Source organism: Protomyctophum bolini (genome assembly GCF_963924005.1).
Source record: "Protomyctophum bolini genome assembly, chromosome: 22".
NCBI lineage: Eukaryota > Metazoa > Chordata > Actinopteri > Myctophiformes > Myctophidae > Protomyctophum > Protomyctophum bolini.
In genome coordinates this window covers 15231932-15248313 of record NC_137883.1, presented here as the reverse complement: position 1 = coordinate 15248313, position 16382 = coordinate 15231932, and the positions used below count along the sequence as shown (strand labels likewise).

At 42.0% G+C, this 16382-nt stretch overlaps 2 protein-coding genes across 4 annotated transcripts in view; one reads left to right on the top strand and one right to left on the bottom strand.

The window, feature by feature from the left end:
- Nucleotides 1-2340: 2340 nt before the first annotated feature.
- LOC308309876 (uncharacterized protein) lies at nt 2341-8207 on the bottom strand. Of its 2 annotated transcripts, XM_080755827.1 has the most exons (7): nt 8189-8207; nt 7872-8060; nt 6947-7113; nt 6650-6813; nt 5360-5721; nt 4983-5128; nt 2341-4631 (listed from the first exon to the last, which is right to left on the bottom strand). In XM_080755827.1, exons 2-7 carry the CDS (start codon nt 8003-8005, stop codon nt 3253-3255), a joined length of 2352 nt encoding a protein of 783 aa, XP_080611953.1. In that variant the 5' UTR covers nt 8006-8060; nt 8189-8207; the 3' UTR covers nt 2341-3252. The 2 variants fall into 2 exon arrangements, with proteins under 2 accessions (XP_080611953.1, XP_080611954.1); XM_080755828.1 differs by lacking the exon at nt 8189-8207 and having other exon boundaries at nt 7872-8124.
- Nucleotides 8208-12056: 3849 nt separating this feature from the next.
- The window catches only part of homer1 (homer scaffold protein 1), a 30964-nt gene continuing 26638 nt past the window's right edge, over nt 12057-16382 (top strand). For both annotated transcript variants that reach the window (XM_080756438.1, XM_080756437.1), the window contains exon 1: nt 12057-13114. In XM_080756438.1, coding sequence (XP_080612564.1) covers nt 13110-13114 — 5 coding nt within the window. In that variant the 5' untranslated portion in view covers nt 12057-13109. The remainder of the gene's footprint in view (nt 13115-16382) is intronic.

Here is a 16382-nt window from a genome sequence, read left to right as displayed (position 1 = left end):
CACTTTTTATAAGCTCACAGGCGTTGCAAGTGCCACGTGCTGTGAACTTGTAAAATCCTCTTTGTTCCTGCTCAGCAGAAAATAACTGCTATTTTCTGCTAAAGCTTGCCCTTTCCCACAATATGGATGCTAATATTGGCGTGAGAAGGCGAGGCGGCCTTCATCCTCTCTGTCTAGATATAGGCTACAGAATATTTGTGGTTAAAGGAATAGTTAAGCCCCAAAATAACAATGTTCCTTGGAGTGTCAAATGAAGATAAATATAAGCTTGCCACACAGTGTGTGAAATTGTATGTATGGCCACATAAATAAAACACAATGTTGTTCTCTGAGTGGCGAGAGAAGGCCAGCCCAGTTTTTCATACAATAAGGTGATGAGTGTAAAATATATAAATTACAAGTAGGTTTGATCCCCCTTTCTAGTGTGTAAATACACCATCACTTTATATAATGTATAGCCTATAATAACTATTTGTGTTTGCTTACCTGGCAGTATATATCTGAATTGACTCAATGTGCAAATCGCATTAACTCATAATGCCGCTAAAAAATAACTAATTCCTGGCTCCATGGAGACTTAAATTCATGGATTTGTTTTGTTTTTGTCACATTCAAAGCCAATAATTTGATGACCAGCAGTGGTTCCCTATATGGAGACACAAATTAGTCTCCTTACTTAATTAGTGTAATCGTAACCACAAATATTCTGTAGCCTATATCTAGACAGAGAAAAAGTGCGAAGAAATAGCAATGTCTGTGTTTAGTCTCAAAATAGAGAATGGGATCGGCAGTGTTGGGCAGTAACTATTTACTACTGTAATATTACTCTCCCCTGTAACAAGTAGTGCAACATATTACAATTCCTATACAGAAATATTCACCAAGTAGGCTAATTTATTACTTGCGCAAGAAGAGCGCGCAAGTAATATTTTCGCCCGGTCCGTATGCACCGTCCCAGCCAACCCGCCACTTTTGATGCGTATGCAAATAAAACAGCAAATTTGTGCCTGATTTGCTGGGACCAGATTACATACATGACCATATTTCTTACGTCATCATTGAGAGCTAGTCATACATATACTATATATATAATCTGTAAAATAAAATAGCAAATTGTGCCTGATTTGCTGGGACCAGAGTACATGGTGTGTATATGTATGACTAGCTCTCAATGATGACGTAAGAAATATGGTCATGTATGTAATCTATCGTATAGCTTATACCCAACGTTGGGGAGTAAGACTGCTGGTTAAGAGATGGTGTCAGGTTTAGAAGGTTATTTATAAACTGCAGATCAACAGATTCAACCTTAACGTCACAAACTGCAACAAACATTTGCTCCTATTTCAAACAGCAGTAAACTTGTCTTTATTGCTATAGTCTACTCACACGTATGACTGAGTGCACGTCCAAGGGTTCCCAAACCTTTCAGGCCACAACCCCCTAAAAACATCACATTTGAACTGGAGACCCCCCATTCTTACAAGCACTTGGAATTGTAGGCATGACATTTAGTTTGGTTTAGTTCGGCTCGGTTCCACAGATACATATTTTGAAAATAGCTTAAGATCAGCTATTTTCACAATTTTTGCCTTGATCTTTCGACAATTTGGTCAATTTGGTGTTAAAAAGCTCTTAACAGTCATATTGTAACTGTAGAAACTGTATACACTTACACTCTATGTTGGTTTGGTTACTGTTAAAGTGGGGAAAACTCTTCATCTGGGGAATCATCTGTAGGCCTATAGTATTTTTTTTCTCCAGTGGTGCAGCCACTCCAATGAACAGCAATGTGTGTCCCTTTCTCTGTCTGTCTGTTTAGGGTCCCTATTTCTGTCTGTTTAGAGTTTAGGGTCCCTATTTCTGTCTGTTTAGAGTTTAGGGTCCCTATATCTGTCTGTTTAGAGTACCATCAGGTGACAAAGTGGCGCTGTTGAGCTTCACACTGTGCACAGGTGCATGATGGGAAGCTGAGTTTTTAGCAGCCATTACGTGATTTCGTACTGTGTACAGTGCAGTGACAGTACAGGCGGGTCACTGGAACCGGGCCGGTCCTCTGGGCGTGTTCTTGGGGGTCTGGATGTAACGGGGACCCCCTGGAGAGCCCCACGTGGTAACTCTGTCATTTCTCATTTATGTTAATTTTGAGTGGTGCTAACCACGCCATTACCATCGCAATACGGTTCGATGGCACTGCTGAGCAGCTTCGCACACACACAAACACACACACACACACACACACACACGCCAGGGAGGAGGGCTTGTACAGTACAGTACAGTACAGTACAGTACAGTACAGTACAGTACAGTACAGTACAGTACAGTACAGTACAGTACAGTACAGTACAGTACAGTACAGTACCACTCAGTTCAGACGGGTCTGATTTTTTAAAACAAAACGGCATTCATCAACACTTGAAGTGAATTAAAGCAGAGAAACAGAAATGTTTAGAAGAGATCATAGAAGAGTATACAGAAGATATAGAACAGTCTTATATTTGTATGTCTTGGTTCTGATGAATTGAAAATTGTGGACCCTGTTTTAAACAAGTGTAATGCTTTACCAGTGTGTCGTCCACACAACAGTTTTTGTATTGAGTTATGCTTTCATTTGAAATGTACCCATTCTATAAATACTTCAATCAATCAATCAATAGAACAGTAAATTATAGAACAATCACTCTTTTAGCATGAATGTAAAACTTACGTGCAAGTCACATTTTTCACTTCAAACATCCATATAGCAGACATCTATACCCACATCAAAGCTATACCGTTGCTGTCAGGTGGAAATCTCCAGATTTTCTTCTATCTCCAGATTTTCTTCTTTCCCCCCCATAATTTAATGCCAATTACTTTGCTCTACAATAGTGTCGTGCAAAAGTACAAGAAATAGCGGATCTACGAGCCCACTTGTTTTTGCTATTTTGGAAGCATTCTGAAAGTGAAAGTGGTTAAGTGTGTCTGGGTTTTATAAAGAAGACTGAACCAATGAAACTTATTAAAACGAGCTTGTGTCAGAAATAATACAAAAAAATCCACCACATCAGTGACTCCATTGAAACACTCACATGCATACACACACACACACACACACACACACACACACACACACACACACACACACACACACACACACACACAATAAATACATTGTTATTCCCATGTCCTGAAAAGTAATGGTTTTGGACTTACAAGGTTTCCACTCGACAGCGCCGATAATGTTCTCTGACTGCATGTCTTTCCTAACAGCTACAGTATGACACAGCGTCCCGCCTGCGTAGCGGGTTCAGTCACTGCAGCAGGGGGGCTGCAGTGCCTCGCCTCTTCTGTAGATAACATAGCTTCCGTTTCTTCAGGCCTCTCCACTTCTTCAACCCGTGTCTGAGCTGAATCTACCGTTGTGATGTTGGCCTCTTCATGTCCACTTAGTTCTTTAGTAGTTTGAGTGTCACTCATTTTCACTGCCATCGTTTCCCTGTCCTTCCACTCAAACGTTTGACTGTCACTGTCCGCAGCTTCTGCTGGTGCTTCTGATCTGGTGCTTAGATCTTCTCCATCGTCACCATCAGGCGTCTCCACTGGCGACGGCATTTCTTTCTCCTCCTCTCTTTGCTCTTTGCCACCTTCGTCCACAACCTCCACTGGCATCAGAGGTGTGAGGTCCAGAGTTGTCTTGGGAGCTGAATCTGCCTTTTTCCTTGGAGGAGCAACCGGCTTGGGCGCTTCCAATGCGAACGCATCAACCCCTGGTACCTTATCGTTAGTCATGTCATCGTCCAAGTAAAACTCACCGTAGTCTGTCTGTCCCACGGTTTTGTTCTCCGTGGGCTGATTTGTTGCAAATGTAATCTGTGGTGGTTTTTGTGTCGTTTGTGAGGCTTTTGTCTTGCGTTTGGCTTTGCTCTTTGTGTTTGACGTTGCGTCGTTCTCATCTTGTCGCGACTGGGGAAATGGTTCAATGTCGCATGGAGAAGAATTGTCACTCGCACGTAAGAAGTCTGTGACCTCGTCCTCGGTGTGTAAGGTGTCACTTAATTCGGATTCATCAAAATTATACGAGTCCTGGGATAGCATTCGGACTCTTTCCTCTTTGCTGTTGTCTTGGGCGACGGCTTCCATCTCTAGCATGGGAGCGTCCTCATCTTCCAGTGCGGAGGTCTCGTCCTTCAGGACGTACATCTCCAGGTAGCCCCTGGCCTCCCGGTCAGAATGCCGACTATGGAAGGACTTCTCCGAGGTCAAACTCTCTGTGTCCTCCTCCTTGTTCCTGCTCCCTGTGGCCTCTTCGTACAGGTCAGTGTACATGAAAGCCATGGCTTTGGGCTCCTCCAGCAGGATTTGGTCGATAATCTTGGCCGGGCCTTCGGGTAAAAATATAGGCGTGAGAATGTCCTCCTGGCTGCCGAACAGAGCCGAGCCACTCGACTTCAAAGACAACCGAGTGGGTCTTCTCTTGCCTTCGTCCTCTCTGTCCAGAGGACTTTGTATAGCATCGATGCCGCCGTAAAACACATCGTCCAGATGTTCACTGGCGAGTTCATCCCCAGGGAGGAGTTCTGACGTTCCCACTTCTACAGCCGATTTCTGAGGCGTGTTGCTGTCTTTGCTGAGGTCCGTTTCATCAGAACCTTTAAATATAAGAATGACATAAATTAAACCACTTCAGCCCTTGACCCCATTTTGGTCATTTGAAAATCTAGATCTACAAGCTCCCAATGCGTTGCAATGCATTGTGAGCTTGTAGATCGGCTATATTTCCAAAACATCTTTTAACACACTTTGAACTTGTGAAATGGGACATTCTGCAATATGAGTACTTTTACTTTTAGTACATTAACTAGATTTTGATGCAGATACTTTTGTACTTTTATTCCAGTATGTTTTGAATACAGCACTTCTACTTCTATTGATACTTTACTTAAGTAAAACATTTGAGTATAGGCTACTTTTCCCCACCACTGTCGAGTGCCTCATTCTACCTTGACTGTCCGTTGCCTCCAGGCTCCGCTGCTCCTCCGCTCCCTCAGCGACCACGGCGGGGCTGCCCGGAGCCTGGCCATCGATCAGGGTGAACTTCTCAAAGTAGTCCACGTTGCCCGCTGCTTTTCCGCCAGGAGGCTGGGGTCTAGTGGTGGAAAGTAATTTCCAATACTTTTACTTGTACTACATTTAAAGTATTGTACTATTATTAATTATTTGAGAACTTACTAGTTACTTTGATTATTATTACAAAGCATAGGCTACATCAGCTCTATATACATTTCGTATTTAATTTTACTCAAGTAGCCTACATTTTAAATTCCAGACTTTTACTTGTAACGGAGTATATTTCTTCATTGCAGTATATATTTCTAACCTTGACACGGGAGCTCCTGGGGGATCCATCATGTTCTGACCCATCATGCCTCCACGTGACAATGTCACGCTCCCACGCGTCTGTGCGGCCGGCAGTACCTCGTTGAATGGCTCAAACACGTCGTCGTATTCCTTATTGGTTTTAGTGGCAGGGGTCTCCTCCAGATAAGACAGGTTGTCCACCATCACCGTGCTCTCCTCCTCGTCCACAGAAGCTAAATTGGATTCGGAGGTAACCATGATGTTTAAGATCTCGGAGCCTTCGGAAACCAAACGGAATAAGCGTTGATCTTTATATTCCATGAGATCTGCTGCTTCATCTTGCTCTCCGCCTCCTTCAAGCTTCACGTTGGGCAGTGAGACCTACAATAACATAACATAAAACCTAAGACCATAAGACCTTTATTTATCCCGCAAGTGAAAATTCTGCCGCCAAAGGCAGCACAGCAGTTAACCAACTTAACGCTCTAGACTCAGGAAATTGGACATAAGTTGGCTCTGTACTTGGACCACTATTTTCTTTGCCAGTACAGTGGATAACAGCAGGGAAAACAGCGTCACACTCAAAAGAAACACCATCAGTATAATTATACATAATTATGCATCATAGTATACAGCACTAAACACCCTCAGCAGTGCTTGCATAATTCAGGACAGAAGAAATACAAGAGAACACACTGTAAGCATGTCAGCTCGTGTCACACGTGCTGACCAGCTGCCCCATACTGGCCACCAAATGTTGATCAAGGCTTAATTGACACTGGACTGGCTTGCTGTAACGGAGCTGAAGGTCATGAAGGACATATGACAGAAGAGGAAACTAGTGTCCATATACTGTACTGAACTGTTTCCAAGCAATTAGTCTATTGAACAATGATGGACCATTGTGTGCCTCCATATACATATGCATATAGCGGCACAAAGGACTATTGGTTGGGGAAGATGAATCTATCAGGATGACAGCTCAATAAATCAATTGGAAGAGAATATTCCTTTCTGGTCTGATCAGAATCTTCATTCAAGTTGAGAGGGGGTGGTATAAACTTTTGATATTCCGATCACCAAGAAAATGTCAGCATGTAAATGTATTCTGATGGTTTTCTCTGGTTGGTTGGTCTCAGGTTGGGAAATTGACAGAACATTAATATTCTGATTAAATGCTTTGAGGCATGTAAACGAGGTTTGCTTTTATTTAGGGTCCATGTAAACAGTTCAGTTGGAATCTCTGACCAAAATGATTTAATTCCGAATGAATAAATATTGTCCATGTAAACAGTCAATGCCAGTATACCTCCACCAACTCTGGCCTCCCGGAAACTCCATCCACATCTTCCGGAATCACTTCTTTCTTTGGACTGGCTCTCGTGGACTTCTTCCTCCTGAAGATCTGTTCCTCGTCCATGACAAAGATGATCCTGCCGGCCAGACCGGACCCCGGCGTGGCGGCTCTAAATTCTAAGGCACATTTATAATGTGCTTTATAAAACATATTTAAAAACAATTTTCATTGTACCAAAGTGCCATACTGAACATTTCATCAACACAACAAATACAGACAATATAAGAGCACAAATATAATTTAATTTACCAGATCCAGGTTCTGCAGCCCAGGGTGTGGCAGAGCGACTGGCGCCGGTGGTTTCCCACTCGATGCCGCTGTCCTCACCCTGCACCGTCACCATGGAGAAGGACGGGTCCATCATGAGACACTGCATCTTGGGCCGGACACCCTCGTCATGGACCGCCTCGCGTAAACTGGACACAAACAAAGTGTACATAAAGTACCAAAAGTAAAAGTATTTGTCTTTATGCAGAATGTCTCATTTCAAGTTTTCATATGGGAAGAACACACAGCCATAAAAAATGTCAAAGGTCAAACCATGTGACTCCCATTGGATATGCATTGTGGCGGCAATTAAACACAGACAAGATGTGTGTATGGGGATTAGAATGTATATCTATATTTTTAATAATATCTTTGAATTGTTTGGGGGGATAGACTAGAAGTATGTCGAAAACTGTTTGTCGACTATACCTTTTGTCACTGATGAAAACGAAATAACTAAATAAAACTAAGCTATGATAACTAAAACTAAGACTAAATATATTGACAATTTCATCAACAAATAAAAACTAGACTAAAATGTTAGGGAGGGACTTGGAGAAGAGATCCAGTAGAACTAAAAGACAAGTCATTTTACATTTGGTTGCACTCGGGTGTTGTGCTCTGACAATAGCCTGATCTACAAGCTCACAACACGTTGACTAAATTCTTATGAGATTTAGTCGACTAAACCTAGTCCTACACTAACACTAAAATATTCTACATAAAATATGACTAAAACTAAATTACATTTTAAAGCATATACATTTTTAATACTATAAAAGCAAGTACAAATTGGACAATGCAACTTTCACTTAGTAGTAGTAGGCTACTTGACCAGGAGTATATACTTTGACTCAAGTACTGGGGTTGAGAACACTTGTCCTCTCCACTCGCATGCATCTTGTACCTGTTGCGAAGGTCCTCCACTTCGTCGCTGACAGCAGGCCCTTCTAACTCGGTCATTTCTTCACACGTCAACATGGTCATGTGTGTGTCTGCGTGTTCTGACCTCCTAAACTCTTCAGACATTAACGCGTCCATTGTTGTCCAGCGTTGATGGAAACGTGCAGAAGGAGCCTCTCGAACCAGCTCAGCCCTGCTTCGGTGTAGTGGGTCGATGATCACATTCTGAGTTCAGTTCCACTCAGGTTGAGATTGCATTTCATGCTCAGCAGCGTTAATCTGTAAATAGAACAGTGGTGGCCAGTAAGTGCATGTACTTACGTATCCCGCTGTACTCGAGTAAAAGTTTGAGGTACTTTTACTTTACTTAATTCCATTCATCTATGCTTTATATCTTTTCCACTGCATCTCAGAAGTGTTGTATACGTTTTTACTCCACTACAATTATTTGACAGCTATAGCTGTCAAATAATAGCGATTTACGAGTGACTATTACATCATTATTACAAAACTAGACCCTTGCCCCGCCGGTCACCGCCCTACTTGTGAACGATGCAAGTTGGGAACCTACAGTAGACCGTTGTCATAGCACCCGTATTTACCGTCTGTCTGTGTCCCTTTTGTGCCCATAAGGAGATCTCTGTATCTGTCTGTCTGCCTATGTCTGAAGAGTGCAAACTGACAAGTGGACTGGTTAAGTAATCAAATGGCAAGTGTGGGGTTGCCATGGAAAACAATTGGCTAAAGCAGAGGCTGGGAATTCTACAGGTGAGGGTGAGACTTAGTGTACTGTACACACGAGTACAGAGATGTGGTCCATAAGATATACAATATTTTATACATGAGCCATTTGAAAATAGCCGATCTAAGAGCTCACAAGGCGTAAAAGTGACCCATTTTGACAACTTTGAGTACTTTTACTGTTCTTACTGCAAGTATGTTTTGACGATAATACTTTTAAACATTTCAAATACAAGCATTTTACATGTGCATTTTACGTGTAACAGAGTATTTCTACATTGTGGTAGTGATACTTTTACTTGAGTAAAACATCCTTACTTGTTGCAGCACTGAAATAGAAGAGCAGGCATCCTGAGTTTCAGTTTAGGCGTTCCAAACACGTAGCCTCGTTATTCTGCCATGTGTTTACACCACGGGGGAAGTATATAACTGAGTACATTTACTCAAATACTGTACTTCAGCACATGATTCTGCACTTTTGGAAGTGCTGATGTTCATTCACTTGAGTATTTAAATTTGTCTGATATACTCTACTTCTACTCCAAGGTAAATATTGTTCTGTTTAATTTGACAGAATTAGTTGCTTTGCAGATTACAGTGTGGTGCTTTTTTGTAGATCTTTTATTATTACTTATTTTACACAAGAAATATTTTGTATAATCTAATAAAGTATTTCCACTTTTGTTATTAAAATAAAATCACTTTTCCACCACTACTATTTGCGCTGATTGTATGACTGATCAATTGAAAATAATTTCTCTCTGATTTCTCCTAAAGCAGTACACACTTTTCTTCACATCAAGTACATTGTATTTCACACTGTGGATTCCCAGCATCCTGTTTAAATGCTTTAGCCTGAACATAGCAGCTGTCACTGTCTGTCATCTTACAAGTGTGACATGGATACGACATGGGAGATCGTTGCCGTTGTAGAAAACTTGTATCTCCGTATTTCAATGTCTTATATTTTCTTTTATAACGCCTCACTTCACCATATAAGTACAGTGTCACACAAAACTAGTAGGAATTGCTGATACAAGCTTGTAGATCTGCTATTGTATATAAAATAATTGAGTGAAAGTTGAGGTGGTTAACTTGGTCTGTTGTTTTTTCCCCCCAATTAATAAAATCAATAAAACATATTAACGAGCTTTAGACTAAATAATTACATTGATTGGATCCATTGGAACACTTTATTTCCCTATATATTTCTTCTATATTTACAATTGAGATGGGCGTCTAAGTCTGTAGACGGAAGTCGCCAAGTCGCTAAGGTCGTCAAGTCATAGACTGTGATGTATGCGGAGTATGCGGAACGGCCGCTGACGTCACTCACTTAACCTCTGCGATTTCAACCCAGCTTTTGCGGCTTCCGTTTCTCAAATCCGCCATTACTCACTGACCGTCTAAAAAGTCTATTTCTCTTCAGAAGGGTTAATATTGTAACCATGGCCTGGGCCGCGGCTGAGGTCCAGGCACCTATAGGCCGGTAATCCAGCCTGACGGCGTGTCCGGGGATCGAGTCCTTTGCCGCATGACTTCCCCCCATCTCTCTCCCCCTTAATGTCTAATTACTGTACTTCACAATTACACAACTTCCCAGAACATCCGCATTCTGTTCAATCACCGCGGATGCAGCCTAGCCCTAGATTCAGAGAAAACAGCCTTTTAACACGGCACAGAAACAAGAACTGCACGCCTGTGTTTCCTTCTTCCTATTGGCTTTACGGCATTTTTGTATTTGTTTTAAGCTATAGATGTAGGGCGCCAAAGGTGCGTGAACCTCTAGTTTTTTATAGGCCTACATTTCCTGCACTTTTTACAGTTTTGGGTTTCCACCTGACTAGTATTATTTCGTTAAAATCTACCAAGGTGTTGGGCCTGCAGGCTCTGGTCAACAGTTAACCCATTAACAACCGTGGCCTAATGAATGACCTTTTGAACCCAAGGATATAATCATCCTCCTCCATCCCTGTGCATTATGCAATAGCATTAACTGTCCACAAGATGGCAACAGCAAAAGTAATATTGATATATTATTTTTGTCTATATATTGTCTTATATTTGTCTTATATTTTTTTAACTAGGATTGGAAAATGATGGGTACAATTTCATGGTACAGATATTGATTTGATGAGTGTGAAGAGGTCCATCTTTAATAGCGGGGCGGCAGTGGATGGATCAGGGGTAGAGTGGCCATTGGCTGGCAGAGCAGTGGATGGATCAGGGGTAGAGTGGCCATTGGCTGGCAGAGCAGTGGATGGATCAGGGATAGAGTGCATTGGCTGGCAGAGTTTGTGTCGAAGTGTCCTTAAAAGACATTGAACCCCTAATTGCTCCCGATGTGCAGGTTGGCGCTTTCCGCCATCGGTGTATGTGTGTGAACACAATCTATCTAAAGCACTTTGGATGAAAGCGCTAAATGCATCCATTTACCAATAATAACCATTCACTTAAAAGTGAACATCTCTGTATTGCATGCTCTGACACCCCCGATTGAAAATTGTAACAGTTTGAAGAACTGTTGGTAGGGCCTTCCACATTTTTGTGGCATATAGGAGCAAAATTCATTTAACCACTTGTTTGAGCCAAATCTGGGTTGAACGTGATTTGTGGAACTTTGTGATCGTGTGATGTTGATCTTTAGGAAGTATTTTGACAGGTGCATGGGTGTCTTTGAGGTGTAGGCCTAGCGTATCTTGTACACCAGGCCCATTGCAAGTTGCTGTACTCTGTCGTCAACCACAATGCCATCCTAAACTGTTGTGTTATGGGACATGCAGATTGCATCCAAAACAAACTGTTCATGCTACTGCTTGGCCTTTCTCCTAGAACACACCTAACCCTGCTCATTATCACAGTTTAGGATGGCTTGACAGATACTGGTCAAGTGGGCACCTTGGACTAGAGTATTCTTATACCTACTAGCCAGTGAGGAGATCCTGTATAGGCTACTGGTTCTTTGGTTGACTTTTTGAGTGGTGCAACCACTCCAAGGAACAACAATGTCCCCACCTATGTCCTAACTCCTAACCTATGTCCCTGGACCCTATGTCCTAACTCCTAACCTATGTCCCGGTGTTTAGAGTACCAATAAGGGGTGCTGTTGCACCACTCGCTTCAGACTGGTCTGATTTTTGTATACCGGTTGCCATATTTTTCATCAGGAAAGATTAGGCCTATACTAACAAATTATATTATTACTAGCATTTTTATAATAATAATAATAATCTATTTTCCGGATATGACGGAAGGTTTCAGTGTGTTGAGTGGTGACGTCAGGCTGGGGGGAGGGTGAATGGATGGAATGAATGGAATGAAGAGCAGTGAGACCAGATTGAGCGGTGGGAGTGGGACACTGTGGGACGCTTCCATTCAGAACCCTACCCTAGTGTAACGGTCTCTGTACCGCTCCGCTGCAACACATTTAGCTTTAGTGTAGAAGACAGTGTGTGGACATCATCAATCAGGTCAGCGCAAACACAAGTTCGGTGGACGTATGTGATCTTAACGTCTCTTTAATGTTGTGGGCATTTGTATTATTCTGACCGCTGCAACGAAGGACCCGCTGCGATATGCTTGATGCCAAGAAGCCATGCAGCCGCATCTCCAATCTGGATTTCACCTCAAACAGCCTCCTCGTAACCGAAGCTTTTATTTGACTGTTTTATTCATGGGTGAATTTGTATCAGGGTATTGATGCGGTTAAACAACTACTCTGTGCTCCTGTTTGCGTGGAGATCCAACATGAAGACGCACCATTGGAGCATGCAGCAGGACCGCCGCTTCTCATCGGTAGCACCAAGGCAAAACACACTGATCTGACAGACTGGCGTGTATTTACCAGACCGCTATCACACTGCTGGGTTGATTCTGCTACTGAATCTCTGGGGTGTGGGGGGACAGTATTTTTTATATTTCTGTTCTTTTTGAGGATACAAACTAGCAGATTCGTGCAACTGCCTTCTATAAAAAAAAAAGTACGGCCTCCTCTCTTATAGCCTATCTGCAATTTGGACTGAATTTACAACACCATATAATATATAGTTTAGTAATAATTCTCAGAATTTCTCCCATCGTCATTACGCGCAATGAGCGTAAATGAAGCTAGTGTCAGCTAACATCAAGTCCTTGGTGTTATTTTTCTGTGTGGATTCATTTCCCCACCAACCCAACCATGCATGCTCCAACACGCCTGCTTGGATGAATTCTCAACCAACCCCCCAACAACCCAACCTCCTCCGCCCACCCATCCATCCATCCACCCCAACCCTCCGTCCCAGCCCGCGGGAGGAATATATAAACCCAGGAAGGGTGCTGCCATGTCGGATTCAAGCTCTGTGATGCACCGCTGATGAGAAGCAGCTTACCGGGAGGTCTGGACTGGAGGAGAAGAGGATCAGAGAGACAAAGCTAGCTTCAACCAGACAGGATCAGTTTAGCTGCACGACCAACCCTCGACACCTATCTCTGCCTGCCTGGTATACCTATATCCACCGAAATGGGGTATGTATTAACTTAACCAGACTTCCAAACTCTCTATGGTAAGATCTGCATGCTGTTCCGTTTCAGAAACAAGACACCTATAACACCTAATAATGTCCAGAGACGAGTGCACATAACGGTGTAATAAACGGTCACGGTGTTATAACTGTGTAATAGCTGGTATTATGATAAACATGGCTAGCTAAAGCTACCCAAGGCTATACACAAAATCGGTCATAAATACATAGCCTTGCCTTGTGTATAGTTGTAACACAGAGAGGATACAAATGTCACCAAATGGACCCCATTTGGAATATAGCCTACTCCAAATGGATTTAGTGCTGAAGGATGTTACTGTAAATAAGTTGGCAGCCTCTTGTTGACATGCCTTGTCAAGGAGGGAGCACAGAGCATATTCTTCCACACGTTGGACTTGACCAGAGCGATGAATTCTTCATCGTTATGTGAATAATTTACAAGTTAGTTGCTCGATGTGGCATGTGCAAATTTAGCCTTTTAAGGCTGTTCATTATATCTTTGACATGTTTCAGAGAATGAGGCATGCCAACTCATAACACCATATAATTATGTTGTGATTTGAGATATCACAAGAATAATATTAGCCTTAATTGTGGTTGCCTTGTGATTAGCTATCAAACAAAATCACAGCACAAACATACAAGGATAATGAAGACACATAGTTGACTTTAATAAGGATAATCCCCAAATGGTATACTGGGCAATTAACAGAAAATATATATCTAAACTGATATTTAGAACCAATAAACCGCTTAGGCCTATAATTGAATAATCGAGAAGCAAGTTTTCTTTAACACACATGCACGCATTAGAACAGGGGTCTCCACCGCTTTTCAAGCCAAGGACCCCTTATGAGGGACAGATGAAGTCCAATGTTATATTGCATAACATTGAGTTGCATATTCAGCTTTTTCATAGATTTCTATAGCTTCATGGACTTGTTTGACAGCACTGTCATCAGTGTTGTGTTAATGTATATTTTCAGACCAAGCTGCTCCCTCTTCCCTCTACACACCAAAAAGTGTTGCTGAAAATAGCTGTTCTACAAGCTCACAACATAGATCTTTGTGTTCCCCCAGAGGATACTGTGTATAGTAGGCCTAACTCATTTTGCTGGGGACCCCCTGGAACCCCCTTGAAAAAAAAACTGTTATCATTTGATGGTAACTGTATTCAACTGAACGGACACAGGTGAAAGAATACACCCACTGTCTCTTTAATTCTGTGATTTCAATCTCTTTAAGTATTCTATGTCTTTGGCTTCATTATCACTGAATTTGATAAAGCTTACAAGTGCTCTATGTAGGACGAGGTGGTACATACTGAAACCTTGAGAGAATATGAGTTTCAGTTGGAACAGACTGAAAATAACAGTCTACTTGACATTTAAACTCATATAAAATTAAAATACTTAAAAGAAAGTTGCACCTACTTTGATGTTTCAGAAATGCAAGGTGTTGTGGAACTTAAATGGTAAATGGTGCATTTATATAGCGCTTTTATCCAAAGCGCTTTACATAGATTGTGCATTACATTCACCCAATCAGCAGTCACACACACGTTCATACACCGATGGCAGAGGAAACCATGCAAGGCACCAACCTGCACATCGGGAGCAATTAGGGTTCAGAATCTTGCTCAAGGACACTAACTCTGGGGGAGCCCGGGATCGAACTGGGAACCTTGCAGTTTCCATCCAGCTGTTCTATACCGGCCACTCTACCCCTGAGCCACTGCCGCCCCACTGACTTTGTCACTTTGATAATACATTTTGGACACCAAAACAATATCATCAATATCGTTTATACAATTTGTTTTATAATAATACTACTACTACTACTACTACTACTGATGATGATGATGATGATGATGATAAAAATATATATAGAGTACCGAAGTCCTGACGTCACTCGTTCATCTCCTGTGTCACAGAAGTAATTTCTCTATGGAGAATAACATAGGGTCATCTTAAAAGCGCCTCACATAAGCATTGTGGTCCAAAAATACAGTCTCTGGGGAGGTGGCTCTGTATCGTTTACGATAGTCAGTCACTCATATTTGATACAGTATGTTTCTGGTAAAATTGTAACTAATTCTGCTGCAGTAACATTAGCGTGTACTCGCCGTCAGTTGATTCTTGAGGAGTCAAACCGCAGGGACCATTCGTTTATTTTTGGAACAATATAAAGAAACGCAATATAAAGAAAGTCTGTGGGAATTCAGAAAGGGGGGGAACCCATGTAGGATGTGTAAATTACGTCAGACTTCGGTGCTCTATAGGTGTATTATATAGGTGTTATTATACCACATTTCAGGAAGGAAGTACACAGCTCATAGTCACAATGCAATAAATGCAATACCCTGAAGAAGACATATACTTTGTCGAACATTGGTGTCTTAAATAATAATTAAAGAGTTGTTGTGTCGTGACTGTGAGCTGTGCGACCTCCTTCCTATGAAACAGTTATTTTCCGTGGTCAGCAGCACTTTACTACTGGTGTGCGCTCCTGTTCCATTGTTTGTAACAGATGCCATGTATATACGTTGCAAGAGTGAAAAGTAACAAAACACTTGACGGAGGAAATGGCATGATGAGCCAGAAGGCGTGATGACTTGTGTGAATGTTTTCCAACTGTGACACGAAACCAACGCAGCAATAGAAGATAATTGGAAGCTTTACAGCAGAACTCTCCCTGCAGTCACACTCACTACATATCGGTCTACTTTTATGCAAATACAGGCGTGTGTGTGTGTGTGTGTGTGTGTGTGTGTGTGTGTGTGTGTGTGTGTGTGTGTGTGTGTGTGTGTGTGTGTGTGTGTGTGTGTGTGTGTGTGTGTGTGTGTGTGTGTGTGTGTGTGTGTGTGTGTGTGTGTGTGTGTGTGTGTGTGTGTGTGTGTGTGTGTGTGTGTGTGTGTGTGTGTGTGTGTGTGCAGTACTATACTTGCGAGGGCCAAATGTCCGGCCACAGGTATAGTCGAATTGAGAATAGTTATCCGGTCCTCACAAGATAAATGATTGTTTTATTGTAGTGGTTTTCAATAAGGGTCCATTTTGGTTACCTCTCCGTTCATTTAGCTAGGGCCTATCTGGAACCTGCTAAAGGACCACTGGTTGACAAATATTTATTGGGTGAGATTAGTATTAATGGTTGAGGTTATAGGGTTAGACAGTTTGGGGGTTAGGGTTTGAGTTATGCCTGATTTATACTTGTTGGCGATAATGTGCCACCAGCTTGTAGATCTGGTATTT